This window comes from Canis lupus, chromosome 29, assembly GCF_011100685.1.
Source record: "Canis lupus familiaris isolate Mischka breed German Shepherd chromosome 29, alternate assembly UU_Cfam_GSD_1.0, whole genome shotgun sequence".
Classification (NCBI taxonomy): Eukaryota; Metazoa; Chordata; class Mammalia; order Carnivora; family Canidae; genus Canis; species Canis lupus.
This window is the reverse complement of record NC_049250.1, coordinates 29850234-29874720: the sequence shown is the minus strand read 5'-3', so window position 1 is coordinate 29874720 and position 24487 is coordinate 29850234. Positions and strand designations below refer to the sequence as shown.

Genomic DNA, 24487 nt, shown 5'->3' with positions numbered 1-24487 from the left:
TTACCTGTGTCTCTTGCTACTGGATAATTATTAATAAAGCATATCCTGAGTAAGAGCTTTGCTTTGTGTATACCTGACTTGACAAAAGAATCCTTTGCATTCTCTCCTGTGTGTAGTGTTTCAAGAACTACGTGGATTTTTAAATAAAACAAATATAATGATGAATAAGAACATAAATTACTTATATTTAGTCAGTTGCTTAAAGATAATTGAATTTACTAATGAGTAAATCCTAACATCAAAATTCGACTTCCCACAGAATGCTTGTACATGGTTAAAGGGCCTAGAAGAACTAATTTTATTAACCGTAAAGTAACAAAATTAAATTTATAACCAAAAAATACACTGACTAGCACATAACTAAAAAGAAATAAAAATTAAAACAGATGTAATCGCAGAATAACAAAATAGACTGAGAAAGAATCATAATAGTAATAATAATCTTTGTTTTTAATTAGATTTTACAATGCATGTCATGATGTAAGCCCCCTCATTCACAAAATGACAGGGTTTGAATTGTGTTTGTTATATTTATTCTCACCTACTGTGATATTTTGGCAAGTTCTAGTATCATAACCAAGTGTTAATTAATGTATCATAATCCTCACTGTGGGATACATTTCTTGACACACAAACTAATTCCCAAGAAAAATATAAAAAATGTAAAATCTTTTCAAATCTGTAAGCTGGAACTTCTAATTAAAAGTTATACAATATGTTCCATAATGTGAAGGTGTCCAAAAATCTCTGTACATAGGTTAGAAGGATGCAAAGCTCTTGGTGGTGAAAAATTCTGGTCTCTGTACAAGAGATATTTATAAAGATCAGCAGATCAAACTAAAAGTAGAAGCTTGTCTTTTAAAATGCCAAAATAGAATGACACCTTATTTTTAATAATATAAGCATATGACCCTTGCTCAGTACAATAATAAGGATTTTTCCCCAACATTTTAAATATTCACTGATAGTTCAGTCCTGAGATATTTGCAACCCAGCCCCTGAAAATTCTTATTGGTTCATAGAAGTATACACTAATTATTATTTAGTCATCTATACTTTAAGTTTTATATTAAAATCTTTTTCTTTAGCCTCTTAGAAAATCTTTGTCTTTTTGAAATATTTTCTCAAGATCACATTCACCATAAGTCAGTATACCAAATATAAAGCCCATTTTATGTAATTGCTTAATTGAGAGTTCTCTTCATACATGCTTCCTACCAACCACATCCTTTGTAAGAATATAGCTTTTTGAATCAACAGATAATCAACTAAACTATGGAACTTCATACCTATTTCCCCAAAACTAATAAATTATACAATTAATAAGTTCACCTTATAGACCTTTTTAATGATCTAGTATCCACTTTTACTTTTTTCTTTTTTTTTAAGATTTTATTTCTTTATTCATGAGAGATCTAAAGAGAGAGGCAGAGACAGGCAGTGGGAGAAGCAGGCTCCTTGCTGGGAACTCGATGCGGCACTTGATCCTGGGACCCACGATCACCACTGAGGCACCCAGGCGTCCCCACTTTTACTTTTTTTCTTTATTAAAATTGGATTGTATATGTGCTACTTGAAATATTTTTAAATGTGTACAAAAACAAGGTATAGGCACAATTTGCTCTGTTTAACATTTGGGTACAAAATATAATTTGCTCTGATACACAAGAAGACCACCTGGCTTGAGGGATGTGACTCAGAAACCCAACTCTACTCTCTGATTATCAATAGTAACAAGACAGCTGGCTGTTGGGGAAGGTTTTCAAACCATAACAAGTCTCTACCACTCTCTAACAATCCACAGCAAACCTATGATTTATTTACTAAAATGAATGAATTCATATGCAAAAACACTTTACATCACAGACTCAAAAAATATTCAATCAAATTTAAAGAGTATTTTCTATTCCCAGTTAGTTACAAGAAATAGTTCTAGTCTAGACCCTAAGCCCCTCACAGACATTTTGAAAATATCATTGATGGGTAGCTCTGTACGTGTTTCTCTCTATAACACTGATGACATAATGTAATCTCAGGCCCTCTGCATCTGAAAACAGTAATACTCAATTTTCTGGCAGTTTTCCTTAAACCTTTACATCCTGATTCTAAAAATACCAAGTAGCATCTCCTCTGCCAATAAACTTTAATTTTAGAGGGCAACAAAGTGAGTCTAAGTAAAAATTGTTGCTAATTCATTATAATTATAATTCCAACTACTTAAAAATGTAAATTGGGTGATTATATGACAAACTGTCAATGAAGAAGTATCCTATATTTTAAGGCCAGCCTATGAAATCTGGGTACCACTGGCACTGAAGCATTTAAAATCAATATTCTGATGTAGGGAAATTCCCGGAAGCAATACAATACAAAACAAGGGGGCAGAACTATTATCACTGTTCATTGCTTTGTGGGTTTTTTTTTTTAAAGACTTATTTATTTGAGAAAGGGAGAGACAGAGAGTAGGGGGCGGTGGGGGGGAGAGAATCTCAAGCAGACTCCCTGCTGAGCACGGAGTACGATACAGGGCTGTATTTCAGGACCCCAAGATCATGACCTGAGCAGAAATCAAGAGTCCTACATTTAACTGACTGAGCCACCCCAGAGCCCCACTTTGTGGGTTCTTAAAAAGTATTTTTGATATCTTTTTGATATTTCATGTGAAGATTATTAGCTGCACATTCTCAGCGAAAGAAAATATTTGGATAAGGTGTTTGGGAATCTCTTCCCCCTTGATTTTAATGCCCCTTAAATCATGAAGAATTTTTTTAGCCACAGACAGGAGGGTATAAGCAGCAGTAGGATCAGGAGGGATAGAGCAATATGAATGAAATAAAAATAAACAATGCTTTGAAAGAAATGTTTTAGACTTGAAGAAGGGAAATATTAATTTGTGTAGTGGATTTCAATTCATTTCTCATACATACAAATCATTTTTAAAAAGACATACTATTTGGTTTGGTGATTCCATTTAGCTTTACCTATTTTCCAAAATTCTAATAGAATATTAAAACATTTAAAAGAAAAAAGCATCATGTTTCAGCATGACTTGTGGACTTAATACCAATATTTATCCATATATTCCTAATTAGCAAAATTTGTGCTTAATGAATATAAGCATCATTAAGTATATCGATTATTTAAAGAATGCTTCCTTTGAGATATAAATAACTACAGTAATATTTACCCTCTATGTACCTCATCTTGCTACATCAAAGGGAAAACTGAGAAAGGAAAATTAAGGAATTATTACAAGTAAAAGAAATTTGAGAGGAAAAAACCTTTAAAGGATCATTTACGGGCTTAAGAATTTACCTAATCAAAAGCACCTACAACCCTGACAAAGCAAAATTCAAATTCCAGTTGAAATAAGCCACTTAAAATCATAAAATGATTTTTATTACTCCCAGAAAATGGAAAAATACAGTCCAGTCATCAATCAATTTTTTACATTTTTTGCATGTAGCATCTGAGAAAACTTCATCAAAATCATTTTTTCTGAGTTTATTATTTCAACAAGAAGGAATGCTTCCACAAGGCTTTTTATTAAAGAATGTGCTTATAGTATGATAATTTATGTCTAGTTCATTAAGCAGGTGTTCTGGGCAAGATAATATAGGGGAAATGGCAAATATGACACACTGTTTTCCATTAACCCCTCTGGCACTGACAGTCTGAAGCTCCCCTTCTGAAGACTAATCCATTTTGCTTAATGCTTAACATTTTCAGATCCTAGCTCTGGGTGCCAGAAAGGTTTTATATGTTTGAAGTACAAGAAAAATATGTGGCAATTTTGAGCACCTAGTTAGTTAACCCTAAAAAAATCAATTGACAAAAGCCAAAAGCATCAAAACTAGAAAGGCTCTTTGTACAATTGGTATACACCAAACCAGGATGCTTTACTCTATCACTGGAGCAGATGCTATAAATTCCTTTTCAACAAATAGAAGGAAAGCTTTCTTTCTTTTTTTTTTTAATATGACTGCTATTGCTACACTTTAGAAGGCTCTTTAATCAACCCTCACACACACACACACACACACACACACATTCATTTCAAAGGCTGTTATTTAGGAAAAGTGGGATTAAAACAAAGAAAGATAATGAATATGATTACTCACAGTATCTAAACCAAGGGTCTTAGGATCACGAACTGCCTCTTCTCCATGGCTAAATTTAGCTCACAATTTTGCATAAAGCACTTTGGATTTAAATGGATTTGCACGTTGTAAATGAGCTCCAGTTTGCCACAATTCCCACCAATCCTGCTATAATGATCCCTAATCTGTTTTATTCATTTATTTGATATGCTTAATTCTCACAGGCATTTAAATCCCATCTAAATATTTATCTCCCAAAGTTAGGGTTCACTTTCTCCTTTGGTTTTATTTTTTTCTAGGATTCAGTATTGTAGAATTTAGTATTGTTCATGATTAGGAGCACTCTGTTCTCAGATTACCTAGATTCAAATCCGAATCAACTTCTATTTAGCTAATTACTTAACCTCTCAAAATCTTACTTTTCATCTGTGAAAGGGCAATCATATTACCTGCAGTAATATCTTCCTCCTATCTACCAGCTCTAACCATCAGTGCCAGCTTCACAGGCATGCAACCTATGCACAGGGCCCCACATTCAGAAAGGGCTAATGCTTGGGTAAGTGTTCTATTGTCTCTGGCCTTAAATTCCTAAGCATTTTCACCTGGGTGGCTCAGGGGTTGGGTGTCTGCCTTTGGCTCAAGGCATGATCCTGAGGTCCCTGATGGAGTCGGCTAGAGCTCCCCGCAGGGAGCCTGCTTCTCCCTCAGCCTGTGTCTCCGCCTCTCTCATGAATAAATAAATAAATATTTATATTCCTAAATATTTTCGAACAAAGAGCCTAGCAATTTTCACTTAGTAGGCCCTTCAAATTATATAGCAAATTGTGCTAACTACAGACACTGAACTTTTAACCACTTAGTTACAGAGCTTTCTCCATACTACATCTTAAAATAGATCAATGTGATGTGGAAATAAATGAACTTACAGTTATTTCTAAGAAATATTCCATAAGAAAGAAAACAGATGTAAATGAATAACTGTGTGAAAATACAGATATAAAAAAAGGGATAAAGTCATACTAATATGCTTCGTTGGAAATACAGACCCGTTCATTATGCCCATAAGATAGTCAAATAAATTATAAAGTAATATGCTTCTAAAAACAGAGGGAACACTATTAGTCTCCTATATACTATTGTACTATAGCAGTCAGGCTACCATCTCCCCATGTTTTAAGCCCAAGAATTAGGCAAAAGCTCTTAGACTGTGCTAAGGACTGAAGGGTTTTCACTCCTACCCACAGATGAAATCTCTCAGGTACTCAGAACACCCTTTTCCTGATTCTATCTTCTGCCAGCCATCTCGCTTTTTTCCATGAGTAAGGTATATGTTTACTGTTTATCTCAATTATTCCATTAAATAAAGCCATATGCTTTTTTTAATCTAAAATACGGTAAGCAAATCTCCAAGCTATGTAAGACTGATGTATCAAAAAAGTAATGGAAATCAAGGCCCCAAATTTTGGCTTCGTATGATTATGGATGCCTACAATGAAAAAGTAGTCAACTTTGGAAAATAACAGTAATTTCAAAGTATTCTCTTTTTTTCTGAAAAAGAAAAAATATGTGAAGAGTATATGCTAGTGGAGGTTTAGATTGATCTGTTATGAAAAATAACCATAAAAACTGACACAAGAAAATGGCCATAATATGCACAGTTTTAAGCAGCATTGGGTAACTTAAGCAACAGAAATTTATGTTTTCACAGTTCTGGAAACTGGCAAGTATTAAGTTCAAGGTGTAGGCATTTGATGAGGGCTCTATTCCTGATCATGATAAATGACAATCCTGCCACTGTTTCCTCACATGGTGGAGACAGAGAGAGTAAGCTTTCTGCTGTCTTCTCAAAAGAGCACTAATCCTGTGAGCTCACCTAAACCTAATCATCTCCCAAAGGCCTCACCTTCAAACACCATCACATCACACTGGGGTTAGGACTTCAACATGTAAGTTCTAAAGGAACACAGTTCAGTCCACAGCACCAGACTTTACACTGTGAAACAGAAACTGCTTAAAAATGATAGGAAAATGCTTTGCACATTCTTCACCATACAGCCCCTAAGTCAAAGATGTATGTACATGCAAGAAAACAGAGCAGCTCACTTTCTAAATCCCTGAAAAGCTGTTTGTGGTTATTTCTCTGATCTTTATTTCTCTGATCTTTATTTCACCAAGTCAACCTATCCTTCTGTTCTAATAATTTTCATCAATGTTTTCCATGTAAAACCATCAAATCTACCCAAGTCTTAGAAAAAAAACTCTCAGTGGCCTAATACATCTTGACAGATACATTCTAGGAGCTGATCTCACAGTGGTTAAAAGACTGCATTCCAGAATCAGCCTGCCCAGGTGCAGAGCCAAGCTCCACCACTATGGCTGTGTGAAAAGTAGTATCTCAGTTTGTTCTCGCGTAAAATAGGAAGTAACGGTAGTAATAGCAGTACTTGTAGGAATGCGAGAATTAAATGAATTAAAGTGTCTAAAGTGTGCAGGGCAATGCCCATACATGGTAAATAAATCTACTGGATCATACAGGTATCATCTGCAAAGGTTGTGAAGAATATCTATGTCCAGGTCCCATACAAAGATACTAAATTAAAAACACCTAGGTAGGGTCTAGGAATATAAATTAGTAAAACCAATGTGCTAGTGGCAAGTCCTGTTTGGGAACTGTCTATGTATTCTCCAAACAAAAAGGTGCTTAGTGCAAGAAATAACACTTGTAGCACTGTTTGCTGTACTTGTAGATTTTTACTTACTACTTGAAATTAGATGGAGGAAGTATACAGACATTCAACCGTAGTAAACTGCATGTGAGAAGAGTATTTGACTACTACATCCTTGGACAGAAAGTAGAAACCACTATCAAAAAAAAATCAAACCAATATAAAAATTCACAATATAAACAAATGTAGCTTTATTCAAATTGAGCCAGGAAAAATAAATGTAGCTTAAGAAATAACGTGGAAAACAAGAGAGTATAAAGAGCACTCAAAATACTAAAAGGAGAGGAAATCGTTGAAATGAGCAGAAATTCTCAAAAAAAAAAAAGTACATGGAAATGGTTAAAGTATTGTACAATTAAATAAAAAAGATTCTATGTAATTGTCAAAATCAATACTACCTTAGCATATGTATTAATGGAAATATAAAATAACATTGTACAAAGAATCCTTTTTTTTCAGTGATTCAACAACTGTACATTATACGAGGCTCACCACAAGTGTAGCTACCTTCTATCACCATAGAACCACTGACTATACTCCTTCAGACCATACCCTTCATCCCCATGACTTATTCATTCCATGAATGGAAGCCTGTGTAATCTATTATAAAAAGTTATAATATTTCATTTTCACACATATAATAATTATTGTGGAAAAACCAGAATATAAAAATAAATAAAAGTAAACAACCTCTTATTATAGCATCACTCAAAGAAAAGAAATTGACATTCAAGTTAAGATATTTTATGCTTATATTTATATACATTATGTACATACATATTTGCACGTGTATACACACATACACACACTTAAAATATCTCCGATACTAGTATCATGGCATCTTCATTTGATCTCTATGTTGTCACTCTTACAAACTCACCTTTTCTCCACTATATAACTAATGGATAATTAAATTATATAAATCTGATTATTATTACCCTGATGTTTAAAATACTTTAGTACTTCTCACATCTCTGAGGATAAAGTCTTACATCCTTAATATGTCTACAAAGACCATCTACGCTCAAGTTATGTCTATTTTCCTACTTCCTCCTTCTCTAACTACTCTACAGCCATACTTAACTATACTTGGCTAAGTCTCTCAAACATGACATAACTTTTCTTTCCCTCAGGACTGGAGAACTATCCTCCAAGACCTTACCCACCCCCTCCTTTCCTTTCCCTAGACAACTTACTCATTCGCCAACTATGTAATATTTTGAGCCAAATGATTCCCAGATTAGGTCATTGATAAAAATGGAAATAATGCTCCCAATGCTTAAAAAGAGGCAGCAGAATTTCATTTTTTTCTAGAAACCCGAAATAATAGATTAAGCATGGCACTTTGTGAGATTAATGATGAATAAAACCTTAATCCTGACCTCCAGGCCACAAGGGAAAAGTAAGCGAATTAAACATTTATAGAGCATTCAATATATTTTATACATTTTACAGACAAAATCTCATGTAATTACCAAACAAAATATATATTTACCATATTTTACAAGTGAAGAAACCAAAGGTCAAAGAAATTACAAAAGATTCCTAACATCAAAATGGATTTGAATCCAGCAATGTCTAAATCCAAGACATGTACATTTTACATTACTCCCAGCACCACAGCTCAGCAGCTTACAGTTTACACATAACTCTAACACAAAGCACAATGTGACTGGCATGACAATAAAAGGTATTGTTGTAGTGCTTTGAAAAAAAAGTATCCTTCAGAGGAACTAACTGGTTGTTAAAAAACAATGTTAGAGAAGCACAGGAGGATTCAGGAAGACTCCCTGAAGAAAGTGGCATTTGAGTCAGACCTCATATACTAAGGTTTTGAAATGATTCAGAAAATACTTAGAAATAAATCGTAAGTAGGGCACCTGGGTGGCTCAGTCAGTTGGGTATCTGCCCTTGGCTCTGGTCCTGATCTCAGGTCCTGGGATCCAGGCAGACACTGGGCTCCCTGTGCAGCAAGGAGTCTGCTTCTCCCTCTCTTTCTGCCCCTACCCCTGCTCCTTCTAGCTCTAACAAATAAATAAAATCTTTAAAAAAATGAATCATAAGTAGCAAAACCAGAAAGAGTCATGTTAGAAACAAAATGCCATAAAAGGTAGCATTTTAACACTTGGATAGGTTTCACACATCCTGCCCAGTTCTCCTATACTAGTTACCAATTTTCACAGATGGCTAGGCAGAGAAGGTAACTCTGGTGACTTCAGAGAAAGTAGTTAATCAAATTCTTACAGCCTGAGATCTAACAATTCCCTGAGAAGTTCCCTTGGTGAGACGCATTGTAGACTATCTGTATTTCATAGCTAGTGAGGACAGAAAGCTGCACTTAAATAAGATGGTTGCCATGAATGATAATATTAAGGTACATGAAAACTAAGAACCCTTCCCTAATAGGACAGGTTGCCACATAATGAGGTAGATGGACAAAAGAGGTTGAGGATTTTTTAATTAAAATTTTACAAATCTGATACCAAGAGTATACCTCCATACACGGTTTTCGTAGACTTTTTAAAATAAGGTAACCAATAAACATTCTTATAAAAGGATTCTAAAGATGTTGAACAAGTAAATTTAAGTAGATAATGAATATTAAATAAGTTACCCTTCCAGAAATATTTTCTCAGGCATATTCTGGAATAAAATATACTTGCAAATTCTGCTACTTTTTTGAACAACAAATTCAAGTTCTACCTGAGAATTTCTTAAAGACAAATAACTAACCATAACTGTACCAGAAATTTATCTGACATGAACATACACACAGCTAATTCTAACAAATTACATCTTTTCAATGTTCACAAGTAAAAAAATAGCAAATATTTTAGTTGCTTAATTACTATACATCTTAATAACTATATTTTATTGAGTTGGAAAAAAATGGCTATGACTCTACCCTGCAATTTAAATCTTCAAAGTTAGCATTAAAAGAAACAGGGACCATCCATATCCCCTAGACTCCACAGGCAGGAACAGAATGGAAATTAGTAAACTAGCAGTGTGATACAATCATATTCCTTGTTCTGTCAAACCTTCTATTAAATAAAAACTGAAGTCATTTCACGTGACTGAAATTGACAAAGCTATCTTTCTATGAAGAGATTATCAAATTATCCGAATAAGCCAATAAAGAAGACCCCTCAGCTCCTTTCTGCTCAGTGCACCTGACTTGGCTGCTCCCTTTGAAGACACGTTCTTCTCTAAAGTGGCCACATAGCTGGTTCCTCTTTATCACCACCCATTGGTTCAAAGTCTACTTCCTCAAAGAAGTACCACCCTATATAGAATACTGTACCAACACACAGACATACACACACACACCTATTATGCTCTACTGTATTAGCATATTTTATTAAGTCAAGGTTCTCAAATGATAGTCCAAGGACTACTTGGGAACCACTAGACTTTTTCAAGGGGACTGAAAATTCAGGCCTATTTTCATGATAATATTAAGGTATTATTTTGCCTTTTAAACTCTTACTTCCTCATGACTGGACATGCTTTGTTTTCAGATTCCACATTGCAGCTAACTTTTAACCTATAAGCTTCTTTTAATGTGATAAGGCACACTTGTTTTACATATTCAGGACATGCTGATCTACATGTTCATAAAAACTTTAACAGCTACATATACACACATACATGTAACATATAATATATATATATACTTTAAATGTTATGCATATACATGTAAATTTATGTGCATTGTGTGTATATACACACAAGCATTTAAGGTTATCTAGAGCATGTAGACAGCCTATTAAGAAATTTGAATGAATTCAGATAATAGGTTGAACCACATGAAGTTGCAGATACTGGATTATGACCTACAAAAATTGATATTTATTATGATTTAACAATAAGAAAAAAGCTTATCTGGGAAAGTTAATGGGAAAAGTTTACCTTGTCATATATATGAGCATATCCATTATAATCACATCTACTGTCCAGGTTCCCCCCTTCCCCCCCAAGAATTTAACCTTGGACAGGTAGTTCAATCAAACATCTGCCATAAGACCTTAAAACAAATGTTGATGGAAAATCAGCAGTCTTTTCAGGCAACAGGGACAGGTGTACCAAGAAGAGCAAGCTAGTTAGTTTCATCAGCTCAGGAAATGGATTGATCCCAAAGGCAATGAAAGGGAGACTTGACCATCTGCAGTTCCCAAGAAAATAAATAAATCAGATTCAGACGTCTGCTGCAACTCTGGATATGATCAGAACATCCCCTAATTCTTTATAGCATGGAACAATGGCATGTAAGATATTGTTGCCAACTGGCACAAACTGCTCTACTTGGCAGTCAGTCAAGGGAAAGAAGAGGTTTTTTATCCCCTCTATATGTCTTCAATTATGCTTTTTTTTTTTTAGAAAATAAAATAAAATAAATAAGGGAGGATAAATATTATCTGAAATTAAAGGTCATGATATATTGTTACATAAAATAATAAAGTATTTCTTTTAAGATGAAATATCCTAATGGAGAAAATAACAATATGCATGGTGATGTGGGAAATGCCCTATTTTTAATATTTCTCTCCATGGGGAAGAATTTCACTAGCTCTAACACCCTGGCCTATCCCTACTCCCTCTTTCACTTTTCACCATATTATGAGTTTGGAAGGAGAACTGCACATGAAAACAGAGATTGCTTCTGGTCTTCAAAGTGAGGTGCTTTTAGGGAAACGCATATCCCAATCTGCTCCCCCATGCCACTGATTTTAGAGAAGACTCCTCCCAGACTTGCTAAGAGAGAGGCCTCCTGGTCCAGCCCTGTTGTATAATAGCTAAGGCTGCTACGTCTCAGGTTCAGTATTGCTCATAAAGACATAATTTCATAAAAACAAAGGTGAATATTCTGGCCTCCATGCACTAACCTTTTCATCTCATCACTCAACTGGCTCAAGATCTCAGTAAAGAAGACATTATTAAGAACTTCCAAGCTCAAACCAACCTCACTGAAAATAAACACACATTTCCAAGTCAGTTTTTTGAGCACTATTATCTCTACAGGCTAAGAATTAAAGAGGTTGCTGGCCATCACCTTGCACTGCTTCCCAGTGAGCCTGGGAAGGAAAAAAATTAGGGAGCTACTGGCTTAGAGATGTTAATGATTCACTTCCTTTTCTCCTTTCAAACAGATAAACTGAGGACTTATCTTCTGACAAACAAACAAACAAGCTAAAACAAACAAAAAATCCACAGAGCTATCCTGCCTTTTCACACCAGGTGAATTCGAACGGATTAATACAAATGAAGGTTGGTAAAATCTGTCTACAATGGCTGGGACGGTCAAACCACATGAGAAAACAGTGCATCTGGTAGAACTGCAGCCAAGACTATAGTTACAAGAACTCAAAAGTTCCCTTTATTTCATTTTGCTATTGTGAGAAGACAGTTAAGAAGAGTAACTTTATTCAAATTAAATAGCACTCTATTTTTACATAAGATAAATGATCATAATAGTCGATGACACTTTTTAAGGGAAATGCTGCTGGAAAAATTACAAAGCAAAGCAGGCCTAAACAGCTGCATCTGTTGGACTGGGTCTTCGCAGCTGCACAGAACCCAGGATAAATGACAAGCAATTCTTCTCACTCATTCCTCTATTACTTCTAAATCTTCAGACTCATATTTCATACTTCAATGTCATATTATTTTTCTTATTGGGCTGGCAGGGGAAAAAAAGATAATTTCACTGAAGATGATAAAATAAAGGGGACAGACTCTTTATCATAGGTATGAATGAGAGGGAAAAAGTCATCTGATTTTAAGCCCTGGTTAGAGAAGTATTCTCAAGTATTCAACCTGGGTCAAGCCTGTGACTTCTGGAAGAGGTAATAACAGACCTAAGGTTTTCTAACCAATAAATGAATTGAGAGGTCACACATTAACACTGTCAAAGCAGGAATGTCATATTACAAAAATAGTACTGCTTTGTCCAGAGTTCCTCATTTCCAAAAATTAAGCAATAAAACGGTCTATGGTCAAGTCAACCTTGCCTACAAATCAGGAGAGAACCCTGCCACTTCAACATAAACTCTTGGAACTCAAGTACCATCATTTGTAAAATAAAGCTGTGAGAACTGCTGAAATTTAAGGTTTCTTTTAACTGTGAGATTTTTCTCTGTCTATTATCTATGTTTATTGTAAGAGAAACAGATGGATAACAGGCACTTCTGCTGAAAGAAATGTGAAAGAAAACAAAAAGGCAGTACTAACGATAGCTAAACATTTCACGGAAGAAGGAAATCTAGTTATTCTGCTTTGGATTCCGTGCTATTTCTTTAAGTAATTATACTATCAGTTCTTGATTTCTAAAACACTCATTTTCACTGCTCTTATTTAAATGTGCCAAATAAAAAGGATCAATTTTTAAAAATCGTATCTATTTTTTCCTTATTAGAAAACGGCTAAATGTTTTAAATATAAAAATTCACATAGGAAAATAAAAATGATCTATAATCCTATCACCTAGATGTAACCGTAACTAACATTTTCTATAGAGGAATATGAATGTGAAATGTGAAATAAGTTCCCAGATATTGCCTTACCAACTGGTACCAAGAAGCTTTAAGAATGGGTCCTTGTGGGGCAGCCTGGGTGGCTCAACAGTTTAGTGCCGCCTTCAGCCCAGAGTGTGATACTGGAGACCCGGGGTCAAGGCCCACATCGGGCTCCCTGCATGGAGCCTGCTTCTCCCTTTGCCTGTATCTCTGCCTCTCTCTCATGAATAAATTTTTTAAAAAAAATTTTTTTTAAAGAATGGGTCCTTGTTTAGAACTGTTCAACTACATATCCTTGGTGGTCAAACTGAAATTGGCACCACAAGAATAAAGAAATCACTCTCATTTAAGTAATTATTAAGACCCAAGAATCCATACTGGGAAAACTGGTATAGTGAGGGAAGAAAAAATAAACTCCTACCCTACAATTCGCTGAGCAGAATGGACCAAGAAATTGAGTGCCCCAAATAAGAGAGTTCCACTTATTCATTACCCTACTAAACGGCATGCCTGCTTAATTAGAATAATCAGCAAGACAGAGACTTAGTTCAGTGCATTTGAATGAGTCCTAATAATAGTTAACTGGCAGGCCCATCTCATTTAAATGGAACACCTGGTGTTATCTCTCAGCCCCGTTCCCAGGAGCTGGCACTATGATATTTACTCACGTTAATGTCTATGGGACAAGGTTTTTATTGTTTCCTTACTGCTACACCTTAGGGACTGCTAACAAAGTTTTATCTGGGTTTACTTTACTCAAAGACCTTAATCAAGTTATTGCATATTTGACACTGAAAATCCAGAGTGGTAGACTGAGGTTTATGACACACTTAGAGCTTTACTAAAAAGTATATTTTTAAAGAGAATACCTTCAATATTTTGAAGTATCTATTTTGCAGTCTTACTATTATGAATCTGGTATCACAGTCAGCTAGTAAAATTTCATTGATAAGAATGACAAGAAAACATAAAATGTCAACCTCAAATGAGTTTGGTTCAAATTAAATTTTAACTGCTAGAAAACAGACTCTCTACCAAACCTGCTTCTTTAAACAAATAACCATGAAGACTACTGGTCTGGTGGGGATAAAGAGTGCAGAAATTTCATTCAATTCAAATCTCACAATCTAAAAAAATTTTTTTAATTTATTTCAATATAATGATCTACAAAGTCCTTAGTATTTTTATAATCGAAGGACAAAATATATGATGGCCTACTGGTATCTAATAACCATTGAAAGATATGTAGCACTCACTTTTTAATATCCCACAAATAGTTTCTGGACAAGATGGTGAATTAATGCAGATCATTGGCTCTCTCTCCTAAACTCAACTCTAATGAAGTAACAAAATCAACAAGGAAACTGTTGGATCTAAGAAACTAACAGTCAACTTTTAAGAAATTTTTGTTTATAAAAAAAAAAAGAAAATTTTATTTATGTTCCCTTTATTGGGAAATGGCAGCCCAAAATGGAAAGAAAGACCAAAGAAAATTTCTAATTACGTTTTTTTCCTCTTTCACATTGCACTGAACTGTACATTGCTCAGTGTACCAACACAATGAGCCATTAACAAACAAGTACAACAGGGAATGTCAAGGTAGCTGTCTTAGGTGGGTTTTTTCTGAGGCAGATATGAGATGGAGTTTGAGGTCCAAAGCATTTATTAAAGACCAATACCATGCATGGCAGACAGGAAAGTAAAATAAGCCACAAACTACCACAAAATGAGGTTGTATTAGTAGAGTTTTTGGAATTGTATTTATTTGTTCATAATGGAAATCCCTGCAAACCTAATTTGTTTACATAAACATAAAATGGTTTAGAAATAAAACCCACCATGAGAGAGGATATAGAGGTGAAATATTTGATAAGCCAAAGAGAGGAGTGACTGCAAGTCATAAAATAGTAGTCCTGTGAACAAATTACACATTGTCTTAGTGTTCACATGCTGAGGTTATTGAGGAGCCCTCAAGATATGTTCCTTTGTGTCAAAATTTATCCCGTTATTGGCCTACTTGACAAGGAGACCATAGGTTTTGAGGCACAGGATTTGAATCAGACTTCGTCAACTACAGACCAGCTGTTATGACCTCGCTCAAATTACTTAGCTTTCTTCAGTTTCAACTTCCTTTTTTGTGAAACAGTTAAGTAGCACACATTTAGAATTTTATGATTATTAAACTAAGCAATTCATAATGTTACTCCACATATCCCCATCCGCACCTCTCCCTCCTATTCCCCAATCACTTGCAAAATTGTATTCTTAACTTGGTCATACTACAATTATGCAATATATTTATGTATATTATTTCAATGTTCCTAGATATAAATTAACCAATTCTGAACATTTTCAAGTTCTCAGATTATTACCACTTAATGGAAAAGAGGTATAGAAAGATAAGAGTCTTAGCAAAACTCAGTAGTATATAAGGAGTATATAAGGAAAAAAATATCTAAAATCTGCATCTAAATCCAGTAGAGCTAAAATTATACTTCAAAAGTCTAGGAAATGAAAGCTTTTTGGTAAAGTATTACTGAGAAAAATTAATATTTTAATTACTCCATTAGATTCATGAAATGTAGGATGTTTGCATTCTGTTATAATTTTAAGAGAATAGTGTGAAATAACTTATTATAATAATGTGAAATTCACTTTCATATGTAAAACAGGCCCAAAGACAGAATACTGAATCCAGTTTTATTTACCTTAAAGGGCTAGGAAAATTTATCAGATATATCTAAGTTGAGGCACGGAGTGTAAAACTAGCATTGTCTGTACAAGATAAAAAGCAATAAAAATTTTTTTCCTAAAAAAAAAAAAAAAATTTTTTTCCTTTTCATCAAAGTTTAAGTTAGATTGTTAATGACTAATGCTAAATATGAACTAAAATTGTCATTATATATATTATATATGATATATATATTATCATATATATTATATATATATATCAGTGTATTTCTTCTTTACTTTTGAATAAGCTGTCACTTGGAGTTATTTCAAAATAAATAGCAAATGGACCCCCAGTATTAAAATAATGAGATAGCAATCCAACTTTCTAGGCAAATATACATGCCATTTTCCAATAACAGGAGCCTAAAGAGCAATGGAAATAGATTTCCCTAGCAATAGATGTCACTCAAATCCATTATTAATTTTGTGCCTTACCCAGCACATAGAGGTGTAGTTAAGATTTGAGCTCATTGGATAATTTAAAATTCATAGTTTCCCAAGCTTCTCAGAGTAAGGTGTTATACAAATATTAAATAGCAGTAATCATGATAATGATGAAATTATTATACTAATCTTCATCTTGCACATGCTGTAAGTAATTCTGAGGCACTTTATCACTTGGCTATGTGCACATACACACAGCCAGGGAGGTTTTGGGGGGTATATAGAATTCCCTTTGAAATCAATGGGAACTCTGCAATCAATTCAACTCAGCTGGGGGGTAAGGGAGGTGGGGAAGAAAGAAAAATCGCAGTGTAACACTGAATAGAAGCAAAGCAAACAGAAAGAAAAGCACAGTTCAATGATTTCAAAATTAAGAAAAAATAAGGGAAGGTTGCTATTTTTAATTAAAAGAAATAAAATTATAAATATTATTTTATAGGAAAGAGTGTAAAAATAATAAAATAAAAATTTTAAAAACAGTCATGTAATTTCTTGCATAAGAAATGAAAACTCCCCATTCTTTTAAATAAGACCCAAATATGTTCATTTATGTTTCTTGGAAGTTCCTAAACCTTATTTTAATTTGAAAATATCTCTCCTGTATCATATTTTAAAATCCTCTTTGTGTCTGCTAAAATTGGTTGCTGTAATAGTCCTGAAAAGAAGGTGATAAATTATATTTAAAAAGACAGCCTTCTGCATTACTGAGAATTACATCAGCACCTGTGGCCAAGAAAATCATAAAAACGGACGCCTTCAGAAAAGATGTGATAAAGTGTATTTCCTTATAATTAGAATAGTAGAAACTACAAATATGGTCATGTTTAATATTGAAAATATGGTAGACGATGCAGGGAAGGTATCTTTATAACTATTTATATAGCTTAAAAGCTGTTTCTTTCCTAATTTTATCCTCAAACCCATATTTAGCCCAGAGATGGAAACCATTATTTATAGAAACAATCTTCTTCAGATTCTTTAAGATAAGAGGGCACAAACCAACACCTACAAATTTATAGTTTACTCAGCCAGTCTGTAACCATGGAAACAGATTGACCATTTACACAGAGCTAGCCCTTGGGAATTCAACCCTGCCTCCTTGTCTTGAAAACTGCTAACAATGTAATCTGATTACTTTGTCTAAGAATGTATTATCATTCAACCAACCAACCAATCAAGAATGTATATTAAAAAGTTCTTGCTACATTATTGTATAAAAAGGCTTAAAACATGTCTAACTCAAAAGTTTAACAAAATCCTCTCTACAGAATCTTCTTTTATTGGAGAAAGAGATGCTGCATCAATAAGACTCTTGATTATGTGCCATCTGCCCACATTGTTCTTCACTTTTTTTTATCTCTTATTTCATTGTTTTATGCATCTTCAAACTGACAAACTCTGCCTTGCATATGTCCTTTATAATACTGACTTCACATCATCCTCAGCCTCCATGTAAGAGTATGAAGAATGACTACTGACAATTCTTGGAGAGATGAGATACATCATGAGTCTTTGCACTTAAGCATAGCAATCACCTATTTTTATTTGGTATCATTATTATAAATAACCATATTATTATATCTGCTACTTTGGTATATCTTACAGCATAAAATGAAATCTCCACATGATATTAATAATGAATCGCCTAATAGCCCTGACAAAGAGATGTCATCATTGCTACCTGAACAGAGAGAGTTCCAAGAGAATTCAAGTATCTTATCCAAGGTAAAAGTATATAGATAAACAAATAAATATGGGGCACCTGGGTGGCTCAGTGGTTGAGTGTCTGCCTTTGGGTCAAGGAGTGATTTCAGAGTCCTGGGATCAAGTCCCGCATCAGGCTCCTCACAGGGAGTCTGCTTCTCCCTATGCCTATGTCTCTGCCTCACTCTGTGTCTCTCATGAATAAATAAAATCTTTAAAAAACAACAACAAAACAAATAAATATGAAGTTAGGTTATGTCAGAGTCGGGATTCACTTTGATCTTTTGATTCTAAACCTGTCCTTCACTCTACACAATTATTTAATTCCCAGAGATTATCCTAAGACAAAGTAACTTTTCTAATTAACCATATTTACTGAAATATCAAAGTTTTTCTGTATATTTAACTTTAATCATATGTCATTTGTTTTTCTGGTATAGCCTTTGGTGATCATAAAATTTTTTATGGCGTAAGTCATGTAATCAAATATCAAAGGTTAAAAGACCACACTAACACATATCAAACAGTTCGTTATTACAAATCTCCTATTGAGATAAAAAAAATATACATAAAATTCTTGACACTTCCTGGCTCGTGATAATAAAGGTATAACTGACATATTGGAAAAATTAAATCCTTAATACTTCTACAATACTGTAAATTGAGGGCTTTTAGTTGCACTATTTTAAAAATCACAAAACAAAGAAAGATAAATGAAGAGTAATGAACTTGTTTTAGTTCTTACTGGAGAGAATTAAAAATTAAACTTGTTTATAATAAAGATGGAATTCACAAAAGTAATGCCTGAGGCATTTAAACAAATACAATAAAAATAAAATCCCTTTAGTATTCCCTCTACTACTATTTATTCCTAAATGCAGTGGATCAACATTCTTTATAACACTGCCATATTTCTTACAAAATTTATCACATTTTATATTTCTTATCTGTTTCTATGTAACTCCTGTAAGGTACAGACCACAGTCATGAAGTATGTACATAAAATCACAGCACAGGTCATGGTACTTACTTGACATTCAATGGAAAAAGTTATGAATAATATAAATTATTAATATGTCATAAGTGTTAGCCAAGGCCAAAGATGCCCATGATGTTGGGATTACATTGACCCTGAACAACATGGGTTTGAGCTGTGTGAGTCCACCTGTATGTGGATTTTTTACAGTACAGTACTGTAGATTTTATTTCCCTTATAATTTTCATACTAACATTTTATTTTCTCTAGTTTAAGAATATAGTATATAATACATACAGCATACAAATAGTATGTTTATGTTATCAATAAGGCTTCTAGTCAACAATAGGCTATTAGTAGTTATGTTTGGGGAGATCCAAAAGTTATATGCAGATTTCAACTCTGTAGGGCATCAATACCCCTAGCTCCCATGTTGTTCAAGGATCAAGCGTACTTTAAAGTCTATAACAGATTATATACACATATGCATGATACATATATAGATTATATGCACATATAATATATGCACATATATATTTAACATGCGGAAAAGACATCTATCTTGACATCATTTTAGTAAGTTTTATTGGAATAGCATTTTCAGACTTTTAAAAATAAAGTTGAAAGTTGAAAAGTATAAAGAATTTCAGAACTCTTTAGGTATAAGACTGTAAGTTATTTACAACTCTGATTTATATTAAGCCAGTGGTAAACTGATCCCACATGTATAATGAGTCAAACTCTTTCAAAACATTAAAAATGTATTAAAGGAGAGGAAACTGTACTAAACAGTTCATGCTGTTCTATAAAATTTAATTTTTCACAGTGGGAAAAATTTATTTCCTCCAAGAGAGTGACTTAATTGTCAAGGTTCACTATATTATCAGATATATTTGTATGGGACCTAAGCCTAGAAATATGGTTTAAGAACTCAAGTTTACAGAAACTGCCTCATATGTCTCCTTGTATATCCAAAGCCCTTTACAGAGGGTCTTTAAAAAAAAAAAAAAAAGCACTTTTACTGCCTATGATGTAAAACTAAAATAGATATTTAAAAAGACATTAAATCATTTAGAGCATTTTCATTAGTTAAAAATAATATTCTTATGGTTTTTAATGTTTTAATATCATATTAGTTTTCTATTGCTGCATAACAAATTACCACAAACATAGCACTTTAAAAACCATTTATTATTTCACTGTTGTAAAGATCAGAAGTTTGACCTTAGGGTCTCAGAGGCCAATTAGGGCCTCAGAGGCCAAAATCAAGGTGCCAGCTGGCTGGCTCTATCTAGAAACTCTGGGGAAAATCCACTTCCAGGCTCACTTAGGTTGTTGGCAGAATCTTGTTATATGTGGCTGCAGGACTGGAGTACCCATTTCCTTGGTGCCTGTCAACTTGGAGAGGCTCTCAGCTTTTAGAGAGTGCATTTCCCTTCTGCCATATATATGGTAACATAATCATAGAAATAACACCAAAGGGGAAAAGTCATGGGAGCCACTATAAAATTTTGATTACCACAAACATGTTAAAAATCTTAGCAGTTAAAAGAGCAAGTGATTTGGGGACACCTGGGTGCCTCAGTGTTTGAGCATCTGCCTTTGGCTTTTAAAAATAAAACCCAAATGAAGGCAAAAAGCTATTAATAGCAATTTTAATTATGTGTAAAGTTTTAACATACAATAATGCATATGTAACATATAAATGATAATGACTTAATATTAAAGGTATCAAAGATATTGCCTAAATAATAATCTAAATAAACCATATAAATTTTAATCCATAAGACAAATATTGTGGATAAAAACAGAAAAGTAAAATATGGTTTCACCACATTAATATCTTAAATTATGTGATAGTGTCAGTTATATTTAACAGCAACCATGCTAAGATAGATTAGTGCTGAGGTAAAATTTATATGTAAGAAAGTCTAAAAATATTATAGTTTGAGTTTCCATAAGAGCTGTCAAAATCTTTTTCACCCTGTAATGACATGGCTGAAGCTACAGAGTATAATGCTAAGTGAAATAAGTCAGAGAAAGACAAATATGATTTCATTAATATTTGGAATTAAAAAAAAAAAAAAACAAGGAAAAAAAAAGAAAGAGACAAACCAAGAAACAGACTCTTAGCTATAGAGAACAAACTGATGATTATGAAAGGAATGGGGATGAAATAGGTGATGGAAATTAAGGAGGGCACTTGTGATGACCACCAGGTAATGTATGGAAGTGCTGGATCACTATATTGTATACCTGAAACTAATATAACATTCTATGTATACTGGAATTTTAAAAAATTATAAGAAAGGAGAAATCAAACAAGAATCAAAAAAAGAAAAAACTTTTCCACCCATTTCCTTCTTAGTATCCTCAAAAAAATCCATAAAATTAAAAAAGAATTTAAAACTTTACCTTTAATTCATTTATGCAACAGACCCTATCTGCCAATTAAAATAGTATGATTATCTACAAATGGAATGGAATACAGCCCAAATCAAGAAAAATACCAATTACCACATATACTAGAGCTAAAATGTCTGACAAGAAACATTCTTAAGCATTATAAACTAAAAATAATTTACATAATCTGTAAGAACTCCAACAATAACCCCTTTTTTCAGGCTTGAATACATTTATTGATGCATTGGACACAATAAAACCACAACTGTTATCAAAAAGTTTCCCTCCCCTCCCCCTCTTGTTCTCCCTTGGAAATATCTAAAAAAAGAAAAGATAAAAAAAAAAAAAAGTTGATGATACAGGTGGATACTGACAAAGTGCCATATTGTGGGGTGAAGGAGCAGCGCTGGGGGTGGGATGGAGGTTGTAACGTTAACTTTGACAGCATGAAAATGGGTCTTGAGAGTATATCAGCCTGGATCCAACACTCAGCTTCACAGTGAGGGGGCTGAGTGCTGGTTGCGGAGGGAAAGCTGGATTTAGTGTTAGGGACCAGTTTGGGATAAGGAGCTGGAGGGGAAAGCTCTTTGTTTGGGAGCCCTGGCAGGGGGTTGTTGTTAGCTGGGTCCAGAGTCTGAGGGAGACCTAGTGCTCCCCCCACCCATTCCTAGGTTCACCAGGAATCAATGACAGGCTGAGAGGAGAGCTTATGTGGGGTTGATTACCCCTGTTAAAACTGGGCTCAGCCAGAAAAATCACCTACCTCTCTCCTACCCTATCTTGTCAGAGCAGAGGAACCCCAAAAGCTTTCAGTCCCAGCCCCACCTTGGCTTTGCCCCCATTTAACACTGCTCCCTTTCTCCTCCACAGTCTTCTACTCCCCTAGGTCACCTTGTCCAAAAGGGGTATTGGGCAGCAAGAGCAGGTGGCCACGGCAGGCTCCATCTCTGCCCTGCAGGTATGAAGCGGCCCCTGAGCCCCTCTCCCCCGGGTGAGAAGGAGCCCCCCACATCTAGAGCTACGGAGTGCCTCCTTGGCCTCCAGAACCTTGTCCAAATAGCCTTGAACCCTCTCCAGCTTGAGACCCCATCTGCCACCTTCAGTGATTCTCACCTTTGCCCTCCCCACTCACACTACTTCCACAGCAGCTGCTGCTGGCTCAGGCCCTGGTGCCTCTCTCCCAGGCTCTGGGGAACAGGGTGGGCAGGAGGAAGAAGAGGAAGAGGAGGCAGGATCCAAGAGGTCTGAGTGGGCCGGCTCCCTGGGTGTGGGGTCCGGAGTCAGCGGTGGCTGGAGTTGGGGGCCAGGAGGTGGGGCTGCAGGAACTGCTTTGCTCTGTGGCTCTCCAGGGGATCCACTGCCTGGAGTCGGGGTTGGGGACACCAGCACCCCATCCCAGGCCAGGGTTTGTGGCCTCTGCTTGCTCTTGGCAGCTTCAACAGCCTTGAGTTTTCTGATGGGTTTGTGGCCTTTGTAATGTGCTTCGGCTTGGTTTGCGAAGTTGAACCTCAGGTGACAGATGTTACAGGAAATGAAGAGCTTCTTCTTCAGAGGGGAAGGGACCCCAAACGTGTGGCTGATGACAGCTTTCTGGATCGGGTCCATCGTGCTGAAGTTGGGGGTGAGACTGAGCGCAGTGGCACCATTCGAGTGGAGGGCGAGCAAGTGCTTGAAGTCCAGCGGGGGGCTGCAGAGGCCTGGCAGGCAGGGAAGCCAGCAGGGGCCTGGGGGCGCTGGAGGCTGGGCCTGCGAAGAGCATTCTCCCCCTTCGCCTTTGGAGGCACCACGGAGCACCATCTGGCCCGGTGGGGGTGTCCCCAAGCTGAGCTGCCCCTTTTCTTAAAGCCATGTGCAAACATCATTGACAGGTCAAAGGCAAAATCAGGGAAGATTCCCACTGGTCCTTAGGGAAAGTGGAGCAAAGGTGATAAAACTCAAACATGCTGTCCTTTTCAATTTTCTGTAACTCTCCCTGCAACCAAGGGAAGTAGCAAGAACTTGAAGAGTGAAATAGGACATTACCATACAGCTATTAACTTAAAATCAGTTCAGCAGAAATAAACATAAAATCAGTAGTTCAAAATACTGTTGGCTATCCTATAAAGTCAAGAGAAATGTCTGCTTGAGACCTCTTCCTCTAAATTTTCTTGATTTTTTTCATTATTTATGCCATTCAAATCTCTGCTCATATATAACCTTCCCTGACCAACTTATCAAAAATAACCCTCATCAACACACATACACACCTCTTCACCTTTTATTCTCTTAATTGCTTTAATTCACATACCACTAATTATTCCTAAAATCATATTTACTGGAATATAAGCTTTAAGAGTGGAAGAAGGAATTTCTCCTATATTTTTTACTGTTTTTTTCCTACCAATTAGAGTAACGCCCAGTGTATGCTAGACATTCAATATATATATTTAATGAGTGAATGAATGGGTGACAAATATTAAAATGTTTTTAAAGGTGCACTTGAAAATAAAACATCAAATTCATAATAACAGTTCCACAGTACCTATCAAAGAGATAGGTACACAGGTAGGTAGATAATTATGGGGGGTAGAGAGAGACAGAGAAGGGACAGACATAGAGACAGAAAGACAGAAAGAAAAAAAAAAGAAAGAGAAAGCAGTATGTTCCCACAGGCTATGGTTTGCCTCTTTACTTTCTTATGGGAAAGATCCAAAGAGGACTATAATTTTGGGACAGTTATATTTCTCTTATCAAAAATCTGGGACTAAAAATGAAAAAATACTGACAAATGTTTATTCTGATTGGTAGTACAAATACACAAGTATCTGTAATATTGTTCTTTATATTGCTTGGTAAATATTTCAAACTTTTAAATGTTTCAAACTTTTAAATGTTCACAGCAAAGCA

General features: G+C 35.1%; 1 protein-coding gene across 7 annotated transcripts in view; it reads right to left on the bottom strand.

Annotated features, from left to right (window-relative positions):
* The window catches only part of LOC111093154 (zinc finger protein 385C-like), a 477561-nt gene that overhangs the window by 414040 nt on the left and 39034 nt on the right, over positions 1-24487 (bottom strand). For 2 of the 7 annotated variants that reach the window (XM_038579623.1, XM_038579624.1), the window contains exon 2: positions 21509-23573. The exons of the other annotated variants lie outside the window; for them this stretch is intronic. In XM_038579623.1, the coding sequence (XP_038435551.1) occupies positions 22730-23398 (669 nt within the window). In that variant the 5' untranslated portion in view covers positions 23399-23573 and the 3' untranslated portion in view covers positions 21509-22729. Of the gene's footprint in view, positions 1-21508; positions 23574-24487 lie in introns of those variants that run through there. 7 annotated transcript variants of the gene reach the window in all.